Genomic DNA, 20,459 nt, shown 5'->3' on the forward strand with positions numbered 1-20,459 from the left:
TCTTGTGTGGTCTTCTTTGAAGTAAAATAGGTTAAATACAAGAGAAAAATGACAAGTCCAATTTGACTTTTGTTATTTAAATGTACTGGAAGTATTCCTATTTAAATTAATCCTATGATTAAGGTTTTTGTTTTTTTATCAGTTTTTTCCATCAATTAGGTTATGCTGAAGAACCATCCTCACAATATTTGATGGATTAGCACTGCTTTTTGTCTTCAGGATTTTTTTGCTGAGTTGGTGTTGGATATGACAAACAGCAGTTCTGCATGAGGTTATTCAGAACCCAAAGTTCTTCAACCGTGTGCTTCCCGGTCCTTAAGGACTTCCTCACCATCTGTGTTGGGAGGGGGGGAGAAGAGGAGGGGGAGGGAGAGGAGGAGGAGGGGGAGGAGGAGGAGGAGGAGGAAGGGGAGGAGGAGAACTAAATGGGCTGTGTCTGGAAGTGGCATACAGCAGATGTGTTCTTCCATTGGCAGAAACTGGTCATATGACCACACCCATCTGAAAAGGAGTTACAAATGACCAGTGGGTACATAATAAATGCTTAAAATCAGTAATAATCAAGGAAAGACAAATCAAAACCATGGTGAAATATCACCTCATTCCAGTAAGAATGACTGTGATCACAAAGAGTAAAGGTAGTAAGTGCTATTGAGGATGTGGAAGAATTTTGAATATTTTTGTCAAAAAAGAAAAGATAAATGTGCTGACTGTGGTGGTGCACGCCTGTAATCCCGGCTATTCAAGAGGCTGAAGCAGGAGGATGACAAGTTCAAAACCCTGTCTCAAAGTCAAATAAAAAAAGGTGTAGGGATGTAGTTCAGTGGTAGAGCCCTTGCGAAGCAAGTGAGGCCCTGGATTCAACCCCCAGTACCAAAAAAAGAAAGAAAGAAAGGATAAATGTTTGAGGCGATAGATATGTTGAACCTGATTTAAGTATTATACAGATACCGAATTATGCATGTTGGATCCAGGTCAAAACGGTGGCGTTGGCTGTGTCTGGATCCTGGCTTTCTAGCTGGTAGGTCGGTCTTGCCCACAGGTGGGGTGGCCTATGGAGAGCAGTGCCCACCGCCAGCAGGGCTCAGCTAGCACATGGAAGGCCCTCACCTACCTCTCGGAGCTCCGGGGAGGTGGTGGGGGTGGGGGTGGGGACATGGTGAATGCTTTTTTCAAGCCGCACTATGGAGAGCAGGAAAGACCATCACCTATCTCCTTCTCAGCGTCAGAACCAAGCCCTTTCCCTGGGGAGATGGTAACCATACTGTATTCCGATTCACTCATGTGAATCCACATCCAACTGGCTCTGAAGATGAATAGCACATCTGGACCATTACCCAGACACTGGGGACCACAGCACTGGTTTGGACCAATATTCTTCAAAGTAGGGGAATTTTTTTTTTTTTTAAGAGAGAGGGGGTGGGGGGATTTTTTAATATTTATTTTTTAGTTTTCAGTGGACACAACATCTTTATGTTATTTTTTATGTGGTGCTGAGAATCAAACTCAGCCCCCCCGGCGCATGCCAAGTGAGCATGCTACAGCTTGAGACACATCCCCAGCCCAGTATAGGGAATCTTAATCTCACCTTACTTGTATCAAATGATGGCCATTATACTGATCTTCCATCCCTTTGTGGCAGGAGATGGCTTAAATAAATAACTTAGAAGAAAAAAAAAAGAATTATACCTGTGTTGTAACATCATATGGTACCCATTAATATGGACTCTTTAATCTACCACGCGGCCTGCGCAGTGGTTTCATTAATGAGGTTCTGGCATTCAGTTAGTTAGAAGAGATCAAAATAAAACACACAGACAGTACCTTATTTTAATGCTAGGTCCAAGACGGCTCGCCTCTTTTCCCTGCCTCCAGCCGCCCAGCAGGGCAGCGAGGATTACTCTGGGCTAGCAGGAGAGAGAGAGAGAGAACACGCCGGGGATCAGCCTTTTATTTGGGGGGACAAGAGATTTAGGGGAGAATTCCATCCAATGAAGGTTGAGGGGGGGCTGCACTCCAAGGTCAGGGTCAGTGATTGGGTCTCCAGGGTCAGTGGTTACGCACACCCCCACACGGATGGGCTCTCTCATCAGGGATAACTCCGACACAGCCAGAGCGCCTCAGGCCCTTAACGGGAGTCACCCAATCACGTGTCAGAATGGCTCCCCACACTTTAATGTATCAGTTAAATAAATTTAAGAAATAAAAATAAATATGTTATGGATTAAATCTTTATCAAAATTATAAAATAAATAAATACAACCATATGTTGTATCACCTCTTAATGTTTCTTTTTTAATTGAGCATCACATATTCACTGTTGATCCATGTTGAAGCCTGTATCATGCTGTGTTCTTTTTTTGGCTGGATGACATTCCATTATATAAAAATACCACATTTTGTTTATCTGTTCCTCCACCGATGACCATTTCCACTGTTTTTTTTTTCTATTACAAATGATGCTTCTATGAACACTTATACACAAGTTACTATATAAACATATGCTTTTTTCAATTTATTTATTTATTTATTTAATTTGTATGTGGTGCTGAGGATTGAACCCAGTGCCCATACATGCAAGGCAAGCACTGTACCACTGAGCTACAGCCACAGCCCCTAAATATATGCTTTTATTTCTATTGTGTGTATACAATAAAATAAATTTTAAAAAATTAAAAAATTAAATGAGACAACTCATTTTATTTTTTAATAAAAAATAAAATGGAATTGATGGACCTATAATAACTCTAAGTTAAACTTTTGAGGAACTGCCAAATGTTTTTCCAAAGTGGCTGTAATGTTTTATAACTCACTAGCACTGCATGGACATTCTAATTTCTTCACATATTCACCAATATTGTGTATTATCTGTCTTCTTTTTTTTTTGGGGGGGGTTAATTTGCTCTAATTAGTTATACATGGCAATAGAATGCATTTTGACACATCATCCATAAATGGAGTATGACTTCTCATTTGTCTGGTTGCACATGATGTAGACTTAGGCAAGTCATGTAATCATATGTGCATACAGGGTAATAATGTCCAATTCATTCTACTACCATTCCTGCCCCCATGCTCTGTCTTAAGTACAGTCATCTGAGTGGGTATGAGGCAGAAGTGAAATCTCATGATGGGTCGGATTTGCATTTTCCTAATGAATAAGGTTACTGGGCATTTTTTAACATTCTTACTGATCATTTTTGTCATTTATTCCTCTATCTTGATGTTTCATCATTATTACTACTTGAATTTTTTTTTCTCTTAGATTTTCTAAGTTAATTTACTTATAAATATATATTGGGGAATAAAATGATTTACTCAGTAAATTCAGTTGTCTCATTTTATTTTTTAATTTTTTTAATTTATTTTTTAGTTTTCGGTGGACACAACATCTTTATTTTATTTTTATGTGGTGCTGAGGATCGAACCCAGCGCCCCGTGCATGCCAGGTGAGCGTGTTACCAGGTGAGCGTGTAACCGCTTGAGCCACATCCCCAGCCCATTATTTTTTAATTTTTTAAAAATATTTTTATTAGTTGTTAATGGACCTTCATTTATTTTTATTTATTTATTAATTTGCATGAAGTGCTGAGAGTCGAACCCAATGCCTCACACGTACTAGGCAAACACTATACCACCGAGCCACAACTCCAACCCCATGAGTTGATTTTCTTATTGGCATGTCCTATATTTCTGAGATAAACACTTCTCAATCATTTTGTCTACATATATATGCTAATTTCATATCCAAATACATAATTTATATTGACCTAGTTTTAAAGTTTGGGTATAATGTTTATAATAGCTACACACAATTATTTTAAGGTTTTTCATGGCAATGAAAAAATAATTTCTTTGGCTTTCCTGGCAGTAATTATTCCTTCTTTAAAAAAAAACAAAACAACAACAACAACAAAAAGAAACCCCAGAATCATGAGGGGCTGGGGTTGTGGTTCAGTAGTAGAGCGCTTGCCTAGCATGTGCAAGGCACTGGGTCCCATTCTCAGCACCTCATAAAAATAAATAAATAAAATAAAGGTATTGTGTCTATCTGTAACAACAACAACAACAACAACAAAAATGGAATCATGAGCCTCATCCCTTCACATCTTGTCCATTGCTTCTTTATAAATAATGAAAGCCTCCGCTACAGACTCATTTCCCAAAGCTCAGGATATGGGGCCTACCTTCTTTCTCCTGAACAGGCCAGTTGGGATCATTGCTTAATACAGAATATCTTACTTTTTTTATTTTTATTTTTTTTTGTAGTTATAGATGGAGAAAATGCCTTTATTTTATTAGTTTATTTTTACATGGTGCTAAGGATGGAACCCAGTACCTCATACACGCTAAGCAAGCGCTCTGCCACTGAGCTACAGTCCCAACCCAAGAATAGCCTACTTTTAAAGGGTTCCAGAAACCAGTTGGTTCCTTTGTAACATTGATATTTATCAACTGTGAATTGAATTTTAACTAAAACCTCTTGATATGATTCTTATGTTCACTTTGTTCCATTGAGGTCATTTTGTATATTATATCTGAAAAAAATTTGAAATACACTACATTCCTTCAACACAGGAAAAAAACAACAACATACATTTTTTTTTAATATTTATTTTTTAGTTTTCGGCAGACACAACACCTTTGTTTGTACGTGGTGCTGAGGATGGAACCCGGGCCGCACGCATGCCAGGCGAGCGCTACTGCTTGAGCCACATCCCCAGCCCCAAAAACATACATTTTAAAGTACATTGAAAAGACATGGTCTTTGAGATCCTGCAGCATTTCATGCATGATTTCCCTTTCATCTCCATCACAGGACATTTGCTATTGAGTCATTCGTTGTCCTTCTCTCTTTCTGGACTAAGTTTATCACTCAGGCTTTTCTGATATTCAATTCTTCTTTTTTTTATTTTAATTTTTTTTCTTAGTTGGACAAAATACCTTTATTTTTTATTTATTCATTTTTATGTGGTGCTGAAGATCGAACCCAGCATCTTGCATGTGCTAGGCCAGCGCTCTACCGCTGAGCCACAACCCCAGCCCCTCATTCAATTCTTTTTATGTGTGTTCCCAGTTGATTCTAGAACATTTTTAATTAGTTGGTTGTAATGTTAAATTCTCATAAAAGCTTTGCATTATCCCCAAATTATCAAAGGCTCCATTTTATAAATTAAAGGTTGTCTTCTGAACTTCTCTGCTGCAACTTTTTGGGTTTTTTTGTTTTTTTTGTTTTTTTTGGTACTGGGGATTGAACTCAGGGGCACTTGACCACTAAAGCCCCATCCCCAGTCCTATTTTGTATTTTATTTAGAGATAGGGTCTTACTGATTTGTTTAGCATCTTGTCTTTGCTGAGGCTGGCTTTGAACTCATGATCCTCCTGCCTCAGCCTCCAGAGCCACTGAGATTATAGGCAGGAGCCACTGCACCCAGCTCCACTGCAACATTTAATATCATGAAAATTTTGAAAGCACTTTGCAAAATATTTAGTTCCTACCACGTGATGAATCCTAAGAAGTAGACTCACTTTGTTGCTCATACATTCTTTCTTAGGTGACTACTCAATAATGTGGGTTTAACCACCTTCGATGAAAGAATGAATGCCTGCATATTATGAAAACCAAGACGCACCACGTAAAATGTACATCTGTGTGAACAGAGTATGGAGTGGTGCACTCCTTCTGAGGCAGGCAGAACTGACCCTGAGGATCCTGCAGTCACGGATCATGAGTACAAAGGGGCTGACTGTTGGAAAACAAGCTGTGATCAGTGCCGAGGTGCTCACCAGCCACCAACTAGGATTATGAAAAAGAACCATATACAATATCAGGATGTGGGAGCTGGTGTAAAATGATACAAAAGTGATCACTAGGACTAAGATGTTCTGGGTGACTCTGGACTCTGGGGAGGATCTGGGGGACAGGTTGGTGCTGTGAATGTGTTGGACCCTCTGCTGGTGCCTGTACAGGATGAAAACCATGGAGCCACTCGCCCAGATCATGAGTCCCACACAAGATACATCATAGGATAATAAAAATATATTGTGTAATATATGTGTGATTCCATTGTCAACTACCCCATAACAGTATCCCAAATCCATTTTTCTTGTGTTGTTTTTGCTGATCCACTTGTGAGTCACACACATGGGAATGATGATACTTACTAGCAGGTTCAGGATCCAGCACAGGACATTGGAGGGGCCTAAGAATTTATGAGTTTGAAGTTTCAGTTCTGCCCACCAGGAGTTCATGGGACTGATCGTGATGGCCTGGAAGATACTCAAGAGACAGGTGTTGCCAATGCACACACCCCTGCCCACTCTGTGAACATAAAAAACAAGTTTGCATCCAATATCACTGAGGAAATGTTTCAACCCAAAAGCAGCCATTGTCTGTGGAACTCCCTTAGAGAGCAGGACCAAGGAGTTGGCTACAGTCAGGTGCCTAAGAATCAAATCAGTGGGCCTTACTGTGTATCTGGTGAGTTCCAAATAAGTATAATGGTATAGAAGAAAGAAATTCCCCAGGATTCCCACTATGGTCTGGAATAAGAAGATCATTCCTATTGCAAAATCACTGGAGGCCATGTGTCATTTTTCAGTGACTGATATTCCCTTTTTCTGTGAAAGGGTTCTGCGTGGGCACATCAAGTCTGTTTTATTAGAGCAACTGTTATCCAATATTTCCTGCTTAGTGTTGTCTTCAGTCCATATTTCTTATCAAAAGCCATTTTCTCTAGAGTCTTTCCTATAGAAAGGAAAATACATATGTGTAGTATGTATCTCCACTAAAAAATATACTATATTAGTATTTTACAAATAACTTAAACAATAATTTTATGAAATAAGTGTCTATTATTCACACTCTATAAGTGTGGAGATTTTAGATACAGGTAAGATGAATGACATTTCTTAAGCCACCACCCTATAAGAGGGAGAGTCCGGAATTGACAATGTGCTTAACCAGGGTGTTATCTAATCCTTGAATGTGGCTATGTTTTCTAATACTTTATACATTTTAAATGTTTGTACTTATCTGTTTTTAGATAATTTTTTTTACTTTTTAAAAAAATTGTGAATGTGGCTATTATCATTTAAATCTAATTGCTTATATTATAGAAAAATATCCATTATGATTTAGAGCTTCCAGTACGACATAGAGGCTGCAGTTTTAGAATAATTCTGAATGAATAATTGTAATGAGGGAATGGAATTTACAGAATGTATAAATGATTCCATGATGGAATTAAGAGAGGAGACTTTATTCTGTCTTCATCAAGAAGGAGCACACAATGAAATGACATGAAACACTGAGTAGGAGATGCTATATTACAGAGGATAAAATAAATGACCATTAATTATACAGAGCATTGGGCGGGGGTTGTGGCTCAGTGGTAGAGCACTTGCCTACCATGCTTGAGGCACTGAGTTCGCTCCTCAGCACCACATAAATGTAAAATAAAAATCCACTTAAAATTAAAATATAAATATTTTTTAAAAATTATACAGAGCATTAGTACTTGTGAATGTAAAAATAGAAGATAAAATTATTTTCATGTCAGAACTATTAAGTATATTAAAATGTGAAACCATTATGGAAAAGAAAATCAGGGGTTCTGAAAATTATTCACAAAATGCATTTAGATAGTACTAATACAAGCATTGAGCCTGGGAATGGCATTAGAATGTCTTTTTTATTTTTGGTACCAGGGATTGAACCCAGGGGAACTTAACCACTGAGCCCCATCCCCAGTCCTTTTTATTTTTTATTTTGAGACAGGATCTCATTAAGTTGCTTAGGATCTCACTAAGTTGCTACTTCTGACCTCAAACTTGTGATCCTTCTGCCTCAGCCTCCTGAGTTCCTTGGATTACAGGCATGCACCACTGCACCTGGCCATTAGAACATTTTTTGAAACTAGAGAAAATAATCACAAAATAATTCAATTCATAAAACTGCTGTAGTCTGATGTCTTTTTCTTCTAATAAAAACTTAAGTTCAGGGCTGGGGTTGGGGCTCAGTGGCAGTGTTTGCCTCACATGTATGAGGCACTGAATCTTATTCTCAGCACCACATATAAATAAAAAAAATAAAGATCCATCAACAACTGAAAAAACTTTAAAAAAAAAACCCTTAAGTTTATCAAGTAACCTTTCCTTGATGCTCCTTCCTTGGCATCAAGAAGAAAAATAAGCTGGGCCTGGTGGTGCATACCTGTAATCCCAGCTACTAGGGAAGCTGAGGCAGGCTGATCGCAGGTTCAAGGCCAGCCTCAGCAACTTAGTGAGGACCTAAGCAAATTAGCAAGGCCCTATCTCAAAAGATAAAAAGGGTTGAAGATGTGGCTTAAAGGTTAAGCATCCCTTGGTTCAATCTCCAGTGCTAAAAAATAAAAAGAAATTAAAAAGAAAAATAGTCTAAGCGTAATGAATAGATACCAAATATGTTGTCACTACACAGTTACTGTTTCCATTAAGTATATAATATGCCCAGAAGTGGTGAAGACCCCATATTTACAATTTCTGAATAGAAGATAATTCAATCAGCTACTTCTGATACATTAGTACAGAAATGTACACAAATACCTCTTCTGTTCCTGGAAATGTTGTCCTTTACTTTTATAGAAAACATAAACTATCCAGCAATTTGATAGCCAAATTATACAAATTTAAATAAATTATGTGGATTCATGCACCAAAAGCCAGTAACCATAAAGAGAGGATTGTGTTAAATTAAGGACTATCAGGAACCAGCATATGTTCTTGAAGTTCCCTTCTTTCTCTACCATTTTAGCCCATGACTCAGTAATTATTTCCTCCTTTCTTTCTGGGCTTGGAATTGGTTCAATTTCTAGACCCTTTTCTAGACAGGAATGCTTACTGTGTCTTGAAACATACTTCCTTCTCTTGCAGATTCTGTTACAGATCAAAATAAAAACTCACCTGCTGTCTTCCTGCTGCCAGGCTCGTGAGCTCAGGGTGATGGTCAGGACAGACTGTGTGCAGGGAGCAGCCAGTTCTGAGATATAAGTTTGTGGTCCTTTGAATTCATCTCTCTGCAGAAGTGCAATTATTATTTTACCTGTAGCATCAATGACACTTCACCCATGGGAGGTTTAAGATATTTTGAAAACACTTTGTCCTACATAATAATTACTAAAAGCAATCCCAACTTTCTAATGAGCATCTCCAGAGAGATGAGAATGTTTGGTGGAGGCTTTTTTTTTTTTTTTTTTTTTCCTGTCTGGTGATCCCTGGAGGCAGACAAGAGTTCCCGTGGAGGAAGCAAGAAATGCTGAGGTCAGTCTGAAGCAAAAGGGACTGACAGCAAAGCCCATGTGACTTACTGGATTCTCTGTTTTCCTGAGATGTTCTTCTGGTAAAAATCTAAGTTTTGGTAAATATTAATCATAAGAGCTATCCTCAAATAAAATATTTTATGATTAAACATGTCAAATAGGTTGATGTAATTTCCTATCTACAAACATCATTATCAAGAGCGAATATCAGAAGCATTTCAATAAAAGTAGGTAAGGCTAACATGGGACCATTCATTCACCACTGTGAGAGATGCCAAGTCCTGACAAGAAGAGGAAAGAGAAGGAAATGGGAAGAAAAAAAATCCAAAAACTTGAGTTAAAGAACTTGAACTGCAGTTATCCACAAAGAACATGAGTGCAAGCAAGAAAACAATAAGTATCTAATTCAACTTTAAGATTAAGAACTGCTCAGTGGTAGAGTGCTTGCCTAGCACACGTGAGGCACTGGGTTCAATCCCCAGCACCGCATTAAAAAAAAACACACATAAACAAAATAAAAGTATTAATAAAAAAAGAATTACCTGGCACAGTGATGCATGCCTGTAATCCCAGCAGCTCAGGAGGCTGAGACAGGATTCCAAGTTTGAAGCCAGCCTCAGCAACTTAGCCAGGCCCTAAGCAACTCAGTGAGACCCAGTCTCTAAATAAAATGCAAAATAGGGCTGAGGGTGTGACTCAGTGTTGGAGTGCCCCTAAGTTCAATCCTTGGTCCAAAAAAAAAAAAAAAATTCCATCAACAACTAAAAAAAAATATTAAAGAAAAAACAATTGAAGGAAGTCATCAAGTTAGATATGAACTTATTACTTTATATATTACCTAAACTTTAGATTTTATCAAATGCAAGATAAAGACAAAATAAAAAGAAGGAATGCCTTAAATAACGTTTTCCTTTTCTATTTTTATTCTTCATCGCGTTATGCTTTTACATAATTGTGGGGTTTATTTTGACATATTCATGAATGCATATAAGAGAATTTGCTCCATTTCAATCCCCAGAACTGCCCCTTTTCCCACTCCTCCTCCTTCCCCCATCCCCTACCACTACTCTATTGGACTTCCTTCTACTAATTAATCTTTTAATTGATGCATTATTGTTATGTGCACATAACATAAATTTGGTCAATTGCATCCACAGATCCTCCTCTTTCCCTTTCTGTCATTTCCCTCCCCAACAATTCCATTCCTTCACGCCACTGTTCTTTTCATATGATCCCCCTTTTTAAAAAATTCCTAGTTTCTGCATATGAAAGAAAACATTCAACCCTTAGTTTTCTGAATCTGGCTTGTTTTACTTAGCACGTGTTTATTTCACTTCCAACCATTTACCAGCAGATGAGGTGATTTCATTCTTCTTCATGGCTAGGTAAAACTCCTTATGTCTATATATATTACATTTTCTTTTTCTATTCATCTCTTGAGGGACACTTAGACTGGTTCTATAATTTGGATATTGTGAATTATGCTGCCCTAAACATTGGAATGTATGTACCACTGTAGTACTCTGATTTTAATTCTTTTGGATAAATATCATGGAGTGGGATAGCTGGGTCATATGGTGGTTCCATTCCTCGTCTTTTGAGGAATTACCATACTGCTTTCCAAAGTGGTTGCACTAATTTACAGTCCCACCAACAATGTATAAGTATAGCTTTTTCCCCACATCCTCACCAGCATTTATTGTTATTTGTATTTTTTATGATTATCATTCTAACTGGAGTGAGAGGAAATATAAGTATAGTTTTTCATTTGCATTTCCCTGATTGCTAAGGATGTTTACATTTTTTTCATGTGTTTGTTGGCCATTTGCATTTCTTCTTTTCAGAAAAGTCTGTTTAGTTAATTAGCTTATTTATTTGTGTGTTGTTCTTTTTTTGGTGTTAATTTTTTTTTAGTTCTTTATATGTTCTGAATATTAATTTCTTGTTGAAAGAATAACTGACTGGTATATGCCTGTAATCCCAGCAGCTTGGAAGGCTGAGGCAGGAGGATTGTGGTTCAAATCCAGCCTCAACAATTTAGCAAGGCCCTAAGTAATTTAGCAAGACCGCATCTCTAAATAAAAAATAAAAAGGGCTGGGGATGTAGCTTAGTGGTTAAACACCCCTGGGTTCAATCTCTGGTACCAAAAAAAAAAAAAAAAAAAAGGAATATCTAGCAAAGATTTTCTCCCATTCTATAGACTTTCTCTTCACACTTCCTAATTGTTTCTTTTGCTGTGCAGAAGTTTTTAATTTAAAGTCATTCCATTCATTGATTCTTGTTTTTATTCTTTGACCTTTAGGATTCTTATTAAGGAAGTCAGTGTCTGCACCAATATGTTGGTGTGTTGAGCCTATGTTTTGTTCTACTAGTTGCAGTATTTCTAGTCTAATTCTTAGGTCTCTGATCCACTTGAGTTGATTTTTGTGCAGGGTGAGAGATAGGGATCTAGCTTTAATATACATACAGTTTTCCCAAAATCATTTGTTAAAAAGACTGTCTTTTCTCCAATATACGCTTTGACACCTTTGTCAAGGATTGTTTGACTGTATCTATGTGGATTTGTCTCTATGTCTTTTATTCTATTTCATTGGTCTTCAAGTCTGTTTTGATACTAATATCATGCTGTTTGTTCCTATAGCTCTGTGTATAATTCAAAGTCAAGTATTGTGATGCCTCCAGCATCACTTTTCTTGCTCAGTATTGCTTCACTATTCTAGGTATTTTATTCTTCCATAAGAGTTTTAGGACTATTTTTTCCTAGTTCTGTGATGAATGTCATTGGTATTTTGATGGGGATTGCATTGACTGTAAGAACATTGGAGGTCTTTCCATCTTTGAATGTCATTTTCATTTTTTTCCTTTGGTGTTGTATAGTTTTCATTGAAGAGGTCTTTCACCTCCTTGGTTAGAATTATTCCCAATTTTGGTGGGGGGGGGCAGCTATCGTGGACAGAATCATTTTCCTGATTTTTTATCACCAGATTCGTAGTTGTAGTATAGGAAAGTTGTTAATTTTTGTATGTTGATCTTATGTCCTGCTACTTTGATGAATTTGTTTATCAGCTCTAAAAGTCTTCTGGTGGAATGTTGTTGATGTTGTTTGTGTTTTTGTCTTTTACATGGAGAATCATATCATCCTCTAACAGAGATAATCAAATTATCTATTTGTATCCCTTTAATTTCCTTCTTTTGCCTGAATTTTTTGCTCTCAAGAACTATATTTAGGGCTGGGGATGAAGCTCAAGTGGTAGCGCGCTCACCTAGCATGCATGAGACACTGGGTTCGATTCTCAGCACCACATAAAAACAAAATAAAGATATTGTGTTCACCTAGAACTAAAAAAATTAAAAAAAAACTAATGATAATGGAAATCCTTGTCTTGTTTCTTATTTTAGAGGAAACACTTTTGGTTTTTCCGTGTTCAATATTATGTTGGCTTTGGGTTTGTCATATAGTGTCTTTATAATGTTGAGATGAGTTCCTTCTATCCCTGGTTTCTTTAGAGTTTTTAACATAAATGGGTTCTAGATTTGTCAAAGTCCTTTTCTGCATCTATAAAATCATCTTTTAATTTTTGTCCTTAATTCTATTTATGTGGTGAATTACATTTTTTGATTTGTGTATATTGAACCTACCTTCCATTCCTGGAATGAAACTCACTGGATCATGGTGTATAATCTTTTATATGTGTTTTGAATACAGATTGCTGATATTATTAAGGATTTTTGTGTCTATATTCTTCAGAGATATTGGTCTAGAGTTTTCTATCCTTGATGCATCTTTGTCTGGTTTTGCTTTCAGGGTGCTACTTGTTTCATAGGATGAATTTGGGAGTGTTCCCTCCCTTTCTTGTTCATGGAATAATTTGCTGAAGATTGGCATTAGTTCTTTAAAGCTCTGGTAAAACTTGGCTGAGAATCCATCTGGTCCTGACTTTTCTTTCATGCAAAGCTTTTAATTGTTGCTTCAATGTCATTGCTTGATATTGGTATGTTTAAGTTTTCTATATTCTCTAGGTTCAATTTGGGTAGGTCAGCTGTGTCTAAAAAGTTGTCAGTATCTTCTAGATTTTCCAGTTTATTGCAGTATACACTTTTTAAATAGTTACCAATGATTCTCTGGATTTCATAAATGTCTGCGGTGATATCTCCTTTTTCATTTCTAGTATTGTTGATTTGAGTTTTCTCTTTTTGGCTAGTTTGGTTAAGGTTTTATCCATCTTGATTATCTTTTGAAAGAACCAACTCTTTGTTGCATTGGTCCTTTGTATTGTTGGTTTTTTATTTTCAGTTTCATTCATTTTTGGTTCTTAATTATTTCCTATCTTCTACTGATTTTGGAAATAGTTTGTTCTTGCTTTTCTAGGACCTTGAGGTATAACATTAGATTATTTATTTGGGACCTTTTTTTTTTTTTAATGTAGGCACTCAATGCTGTAAACTTTCCTCAGAACTTCCTTCATTCTATCCCAGAGATAATAATAATCCACGTGAATCAAATGTATGAAATATGATATGTCAAGAGATTTGTAATATTTTGAACAACCAATAAAAAAAGAAGAATAAAAAAAAGAAATGAAAAGTGACACTTCCATTCTTGAAAATATGGAGGATTGCATACTTTAAATAACTTTATCCCGATAAATGATAAAATATTTTATAAGTATCACTTCAATCCCATCCCTGAATTTGAACAGTTTGTCCTAGGAGAAATCTCTAAGGAAGTGAGTTAGAAACACTTAACAAATTTTAGGTGAACAAAGAACAGAGGCCAATAGCAATCTGAAAATGAAAGTATTTGCTTTAGGTTTTCAACAACTTAAAGGAAATGAATTAGAGATTCTCCATTTAATTTAGACTCATGGAAAGGAAAATAAGGCCACTCAGTGTGGTGTCACCTCACATGACTAGAAGCAGAGCCAGTGCAGTTCTTTGCAGAAAAAGATCCTTAAAGTGAGACCTCAGGTTATCCTCACGTTAAAATCATACAAGAAAAGCTGGAGCTGCGGCTCAGTGGTAGAGTCCAGCACATGTGAGGCACCCAGTTCAATCCTCAGGACCAATAAAAATAAATAAAATAAAGGTATTATGTCCATCTCCAGTTAAAAAACAATAATTTAAAAAAATCATACAAGAAGGAGCTCACTGCCACCGTTCACTCAACACACAAGACATCAGCCAGCATTGATTACAGTCAGCAAACTAAAGCTTTAGATTAAGATTTAGCTAAAGATTAAGATTTAGACTCTTAATCCCTCAACTGTCAAATATACCAACCTCAGAATATAAAATAACTACTTATAAACTGTAAAAATAAAAGATCAAACTACATAGATTAAACTGAAAAACTCTCAACAATGATACATTTGCTAAAGAACCATGTAGAGCATTTTAGAGATTCAAACCTTTGTAGATGGAATAGGTCAAGTGAGAACACACAGCTCAATGTTTATTCTAAAGGAACCAATCTAGCATAGAAAAACAAGAAACTATAAAACATTAAAGAGAAGTTAGGTATGAAAGAATTTTTTAAAAAAGACTTAAGAAATGCAGAAAAATACGCTCTGAAAGAAAAACACATAAATCATGAGAAGACAGCTGGGAGTTGAAGGGCCCATGAATTGCCTAGGAGATGAGAAAGTAGATCCAGTATTGACAATGTTATTTAGTTGTATTTTGCAGGATAAAATAGAATTGGGGTATGCAACTAGTAGAAGGGATATAGTGAAATAACAAAAACAAGTACAAATCAACAAATGAAGAAACAACATAGAAAATGAGGTCATTGCTCACAAAGTTCCAAGTAAGATAGCATGTCTTTAAGTACATTATGAGAAGAATGCTTTTATGAATATACTATAAAATAAGAAGTATAATAATAGCATTTCTCAATGCCTTGTAAAGAAGATGAAAAATTGGGCTGGGGATGTGGCTCAAGCGGTAGCGCGCTCGCCTGGCATGCGTGCGGCCCGGGTTCGATCCTCAGCACCACATACCAACAAAGATGTTGTGTCCGCCGAGAACTAAAAAAAAAAAAAAAAAATTAAAAAAAAAAAAGAAGAAGATGAATAATATTGGATGGAAATGATTCTCCATGTAACATTCTTTCACTTTGTGTCTAGAACAACAAAGGAAGACAATTTGGCTCAATTAGTCCAGTGAGCGTCAGGGAGCTGTGAATAAGGGAGAAATCCTGAACCTGAACTGGTGACAATTTGCATGTTTCACTAGATAAGGAGCAGCGTGGGAAGTGTCCAGATCATGAATATGCCAACATCCCCAAAACTGCTGCCTCCAAAAGACCATGATGTTTCTAGCTTATGAAGAGCCCTTGGGGAAGGTCCTAGCGGGCACAGTCGTGAATTTCTCTATTCTCACAGCTATTGTTCTTGGGCTTGTTTGTGAAGCCCTGAGACACTCCAGAAGCCTTGAATGCTACTTTGGCTCTGGGGGACATCTTCTGAAACAAAACTGCTGAGAACTCTACTCAGTGTGAAACTGGTCTGTAATGGGTGATTGAAGACTACTTTTTCTTTAGGACTGGCAACTTAGGAAGCCAGCTGCAGGAGCTTGCAAGGAATAAGCCATGGTGTGTCCTTATGCAAGAGAACCAAGTCTTGGAAATTTCAGAGTCATTGGAGTTGAGTGTACATGGGACACACCGCTGCTCCCCTCCTTTAGTACAGATAGCTGTGACCTCATACCACATCCCTACCGCCCCCATACTCCATGTGGTCTACAACACCCCTGCCTGAACTTCCAGGGGCTCTCCACTCTTGTGAGACCTACAGAAAAAGTGGGTCATTCAGACTCTGACACTAGCACTCACTGTGTCAAAATTCACTAATCAAAGCCAAAGAAGCCATAGGGAAACTACACTAAGACAGTCACTTTCAATTAAAATCAGCACGACACAACACACTGATTTCCCAGGGTACAGCATCTCCCTAAAGGAGGGCCTCACATAAAAGAAGAACCGATGCATAAATTTCAACATAGAAATACAAGAAATATGAAAAAACAAAGCAATATGACTCCTCCAAAAGTTAGTAACTCTCCAGTAATTGGTTCCAGATATATCAAAGTGGGTAAAATTCAGGACAAAGAATTCAAAAGAATTATATTAAAAACAAAGAATGAGTTTAAAGAGAATGCAAATAAACAGCTGAATGTATTAAGGAAGACAATGTAGAATATGAAAGAGCAATTCAATAAAGAGATTGAAATTATGGAAAAGAATCAAAAAGAAATCTGGGAAACAGAAGGCTCAATAAAGCAAATTTAAAAAGAAAAAAAATAATGGAAAGCCTTACCACAAGATTAGATCAATCAGAAAAAAAAAAGGATAACATGGCTTAAAGACAAAGGTTGATGAATTATCACATTCAGACAGTAATACAGAAAAAAATGAACAGAATATACAAGATCTATGGGACACAGTTAAATGGCCAAACCTATAAATAGTTGAAAATAGAAAACGTATTCAGTGAGATAGTAGAAAATTTCCCAAATATTGGGAAAGATTGTGGCTCAGTGGTAGAGCACTTGCTTACCATATGTGAGACACTATTCTCAGCACCACATATAATTAAATGAATAAAATAAAGGTCCATCAATATCTAAAAAATATTTAAAAAGAAAAGAAAACCATGTACAGGAGGCATTTAGAACTCCAAATAGAGATGACCAGAAAAGACACATTATAGTTAAACTGCAAAAGTATAGAACAAAGAAAGAGTGTTAAAACCTTCAAGAGAAGCACCAAGTCACATGTAACAGAAACTCATTAGTGTAACAGTAGATTTCTCAGCAGAAACTCTAAACATCAGGAAAGCATGGAATGATGTGTTTCAAATCCTGAAAGAAAATAATTGCCAATCTAGATTACTATATCCAGAAAAGTTATTCTTCTTCAAATCCAAAGAGATTTTCTAAGATTAGCACAAACTAAAGGAATTCATGAGTACTAAACTAGCATTACAGAAGATAAATAAAGGAATTCTATATTTAGAAGAGGAAGAATGATAAACAGCATCATGAAAGCAGGAAAAAGAATAAATCTCACTGAAAGAATAGATAAGCAAATGAGAATTAGGAAAGAATCTAATATTATTAATTCAGTAAACTATCAAACTTCTAATGAGTGAAAGAGAAAGAATAAACATAGATGGTTTAAAACAACCAGACAGGAACAAAAGGACAGAAACTAGTACATACCTTTCAATAATAACCCTGAGTATAAATGGTTTTAATGTTCCAATTAAAAGATGAAGACTGACTGATTAAAAATCAAGGCCCGGAGCTGGGGATGTGGCTCAAGCGGTAGCACGCTCGCCTGGCATGCGTGCAGCCCGGGTTCAATCCTCAGCACCACATATAAACAAAGATGTTGTGTCCGCCAAAAACTAAAAAATAAATATTAAAAATAAAAATATTCTCTCTCTCTCACTCTCTCTTTAAAAAAAAAATCAAGGCCCAACAGTTTGCTGCTAGCAAGAAACTCACCTTACAGGCAAATATATATGTAGACAGAAAGTGAAGGGATGAAAATTATATTCCAAGAAAATGGAATCAGAAAGCAAGCAAGAGTAGCCACACTCATATCAGTCAAACCATACTTCAACTCAGTTATTAGACACAAAGGTCATGAGATATTGATAGAGGAACAATACATCAAGAGGATATAATAATTGTGAATATATGCACCAGATGTTGGAACACCCAATTTAATATGACAAACACTGGACTTTTTTTTTTTTTTTAATATTTATTTTTTAGTTCTCGGCGGACACAACATCTTTGTTGGTATGTGGTGCTGAGGATCGAACCCGGGCTGCACGCATGCCAGGCGAGCACGCTACCGCTTGAGCCACATCCCCAGCCCCAACACTGGACTTTAAAGAAGAGAGAAACACCCCAACATAATGATAGTAGGTGACGTCAATACCCCATTCCCACCAATAGGTAGATCATCCAGACAAAAGAAATTAAAAAAAAAAAATCAGAGCTAAATAACACCATATTGGGCTTGGGTTGTAGCTCATTGGTAGAGTGCTTGCCTTTCATGTGTAAGGTCATGGATTCAATCCTCAGCACCACATAAAAATAAATAAAGATTAAAAAAATATTTAAAAAATAAATAAAAATAACATTATAGACCAAAAGACTTAACAAACACCTATAAAATATTCCATCAAGTAGCTTCAGAATATACTTTTTTTATCAGATCATGGATTTTTTTCTAAATTATATCATATTTAGGCCATAAACCAAGTCTGAAAAAACGTGCACACACACAAAAAGAATAAATTTCTTGCATCATATCATATCATAATGGAATGAAATTAGAAATCAAATGCAAGAGAAAAAAGAAACTAAAAAAAAATAAAATTAAAGAAAAGAAACAATATGAACACATGGACATTAAATAATGCACTTTTGAACAAACAGTCGATCATTGAATAAACCTGGGGAAAATTTTTTAAATTCTTAGGATCAAATGAAAATAGAAACACAACATACCAGAATCTGTGGGATACATCAAAAGCAAAACAAATAAGGAAGTTTTTACCTCTGAATATTTACATTTAAAGAAAGAGAGGAAGAGATCTCAAATAAACAACCTAATGATACAAACCAGTCCCATAATTGGTAGAAAGAAAGAAATATTAAAGATCAAAATGAAATAGAGACTAAAAGAACAATGTAAAGGATCAACAAAACAAGAAAAACAAACCCTTAGCCAAACTCATGAAAAGAGAGAGAGAGAAAAAACCAAATAAATAAAATTAAAAGTGAAAAGGGAGTGTCATAAGAAATACTACTGAATCCCAGGTGATCATTATGGAATATTTCTTGAAAAATTATGTTCTGAAAAACTTGAAAATCTACACAAAGAGGGCAAATTTCTAGGTACATATGACCTACAAAAATTGGCCCAAGAGTATATAAAAACCTAAACAGATCAATAACAAGCAATGAGATTGACAGCAATAAAATGTGTCTCAAAGGAAAGCTTGGGACTCCACAGATTTACTGCTGAATTTCACCAGATTTTTTAAATAACTGGTACCAGTACTTTTCAAACTATTTCATGAAACAGAAAAGGACAGGACACTTCCAAATTCATTCTACAAATCCAATACTACCTGCTCTCAAAACCTGTTAAGAACACAACAAAAGAAGAAAACTGTATACCAACATCTTTGAAAAACATACATGCAAGAATTCTCAAATACTTGAAAATCAAATTTAACTACACATCAAAAAGATCATACATCATGACCAAGTTAGTTTCATTCCACAGGTGAAATATTCTCACAGAACTAGAAGAAAACAATCCTGAAATTCATATGGAAGCACTAAAGACCCCAATAGAAAAAGCAATCCAATGCTGTAGGTACCAAAATACTGGTTTCTAAATGTCCTATAGGGCAACGGTAACAAACAGCATGGTATTAGCCATATGGACCAAAGGAATAGAATAGTAGACCCAGAAATAAACCCATGCATCTATAGCCAACTGATTCTTGATAAAGGTGCCAAAACAAACACTGGAGGAGAGACAGTCTTTTCAACAAATGGTATGGGAAAATCTATATATAGAAAACTGAAACTAGATGCCTCTCACCTGTACTGTACTCAACTCAAACTAGGTCAAATGTCTTATTATAAGACCTGAAACTTTGAAAGTAGTAGAGGAAAAACATAGCAGAATATATTAGCACAGGAAAATATTTCCTGAATAGGATTCCAATAGCTCAGGAATAAAGAACTGATAAGGTGAATTTCATCAAACTAAAAAGTTTGTTCACAGCAAGAGAAATAATCAATAGGGTAAAGAGACAATCTACCAAATGGGAGAAGATCTTTGCCATAATCCAATCAAGAAATGGGGTTCCGCCAACCTAGATGCCCTTCAATAGATGAATGGATTAAAAATGTGGCATTTATACACAATGGAATATTACACAGCACTAAAAAATGACAAAATCATGGAATTTGCAGGGGAATGGATGGCATTAGAGCAGATTATGCTAAGTGAAGCTAGCCAATCCCTAAAAAACAAATGCCAAATGTCTTCTTTGATATAATGAGAGCAACTAAGAACAGAGCAGGGAGGAAGAGCAGGAGGAAAAGATTAACATTAAACAGAG

The 20,459-nt window shown here is 36.3% G+C and overlaps 1 protein-coding gene across 1 annotated transcript; it reads right to left on the reverse strand.

The window, feature by feature from the left end:
* Window positions 1-327: 327 nt before the first annotated feature.
* On the reverse strand, window positions 328-6,588 carry LOC308643309 (vomeronasal type-1 receptor 3-like; the record flags this gene model as incomplete). Its single annotated transcript, XM_081283208.1, has 3 exons — window positions 328-334; window positions 1,115-1,182; window positions 5,704-6,588. 3 exons carry the CDS (start codon window positions 6,586-6,588, stop codon window positions 328-330), a joined length of 960 nt encoding a protein of 319 aa, XP_081139334.1.
* Between the last annotated feature and the right edge of the window lie 13,871 nt (window positions 6,589-20,459).

Source organism: Spermophilus citellus (assembly GCF_964194105.1).
Source record: "Spermophilus citellus genome assembly, chromosome: 3".
Taxonomy (NCBI): Eukaryota; Metazoa; Chordata; class Mammalia; order Rodentia; family Sciuridae; genus Spermophilus; species Spermophilus citellus.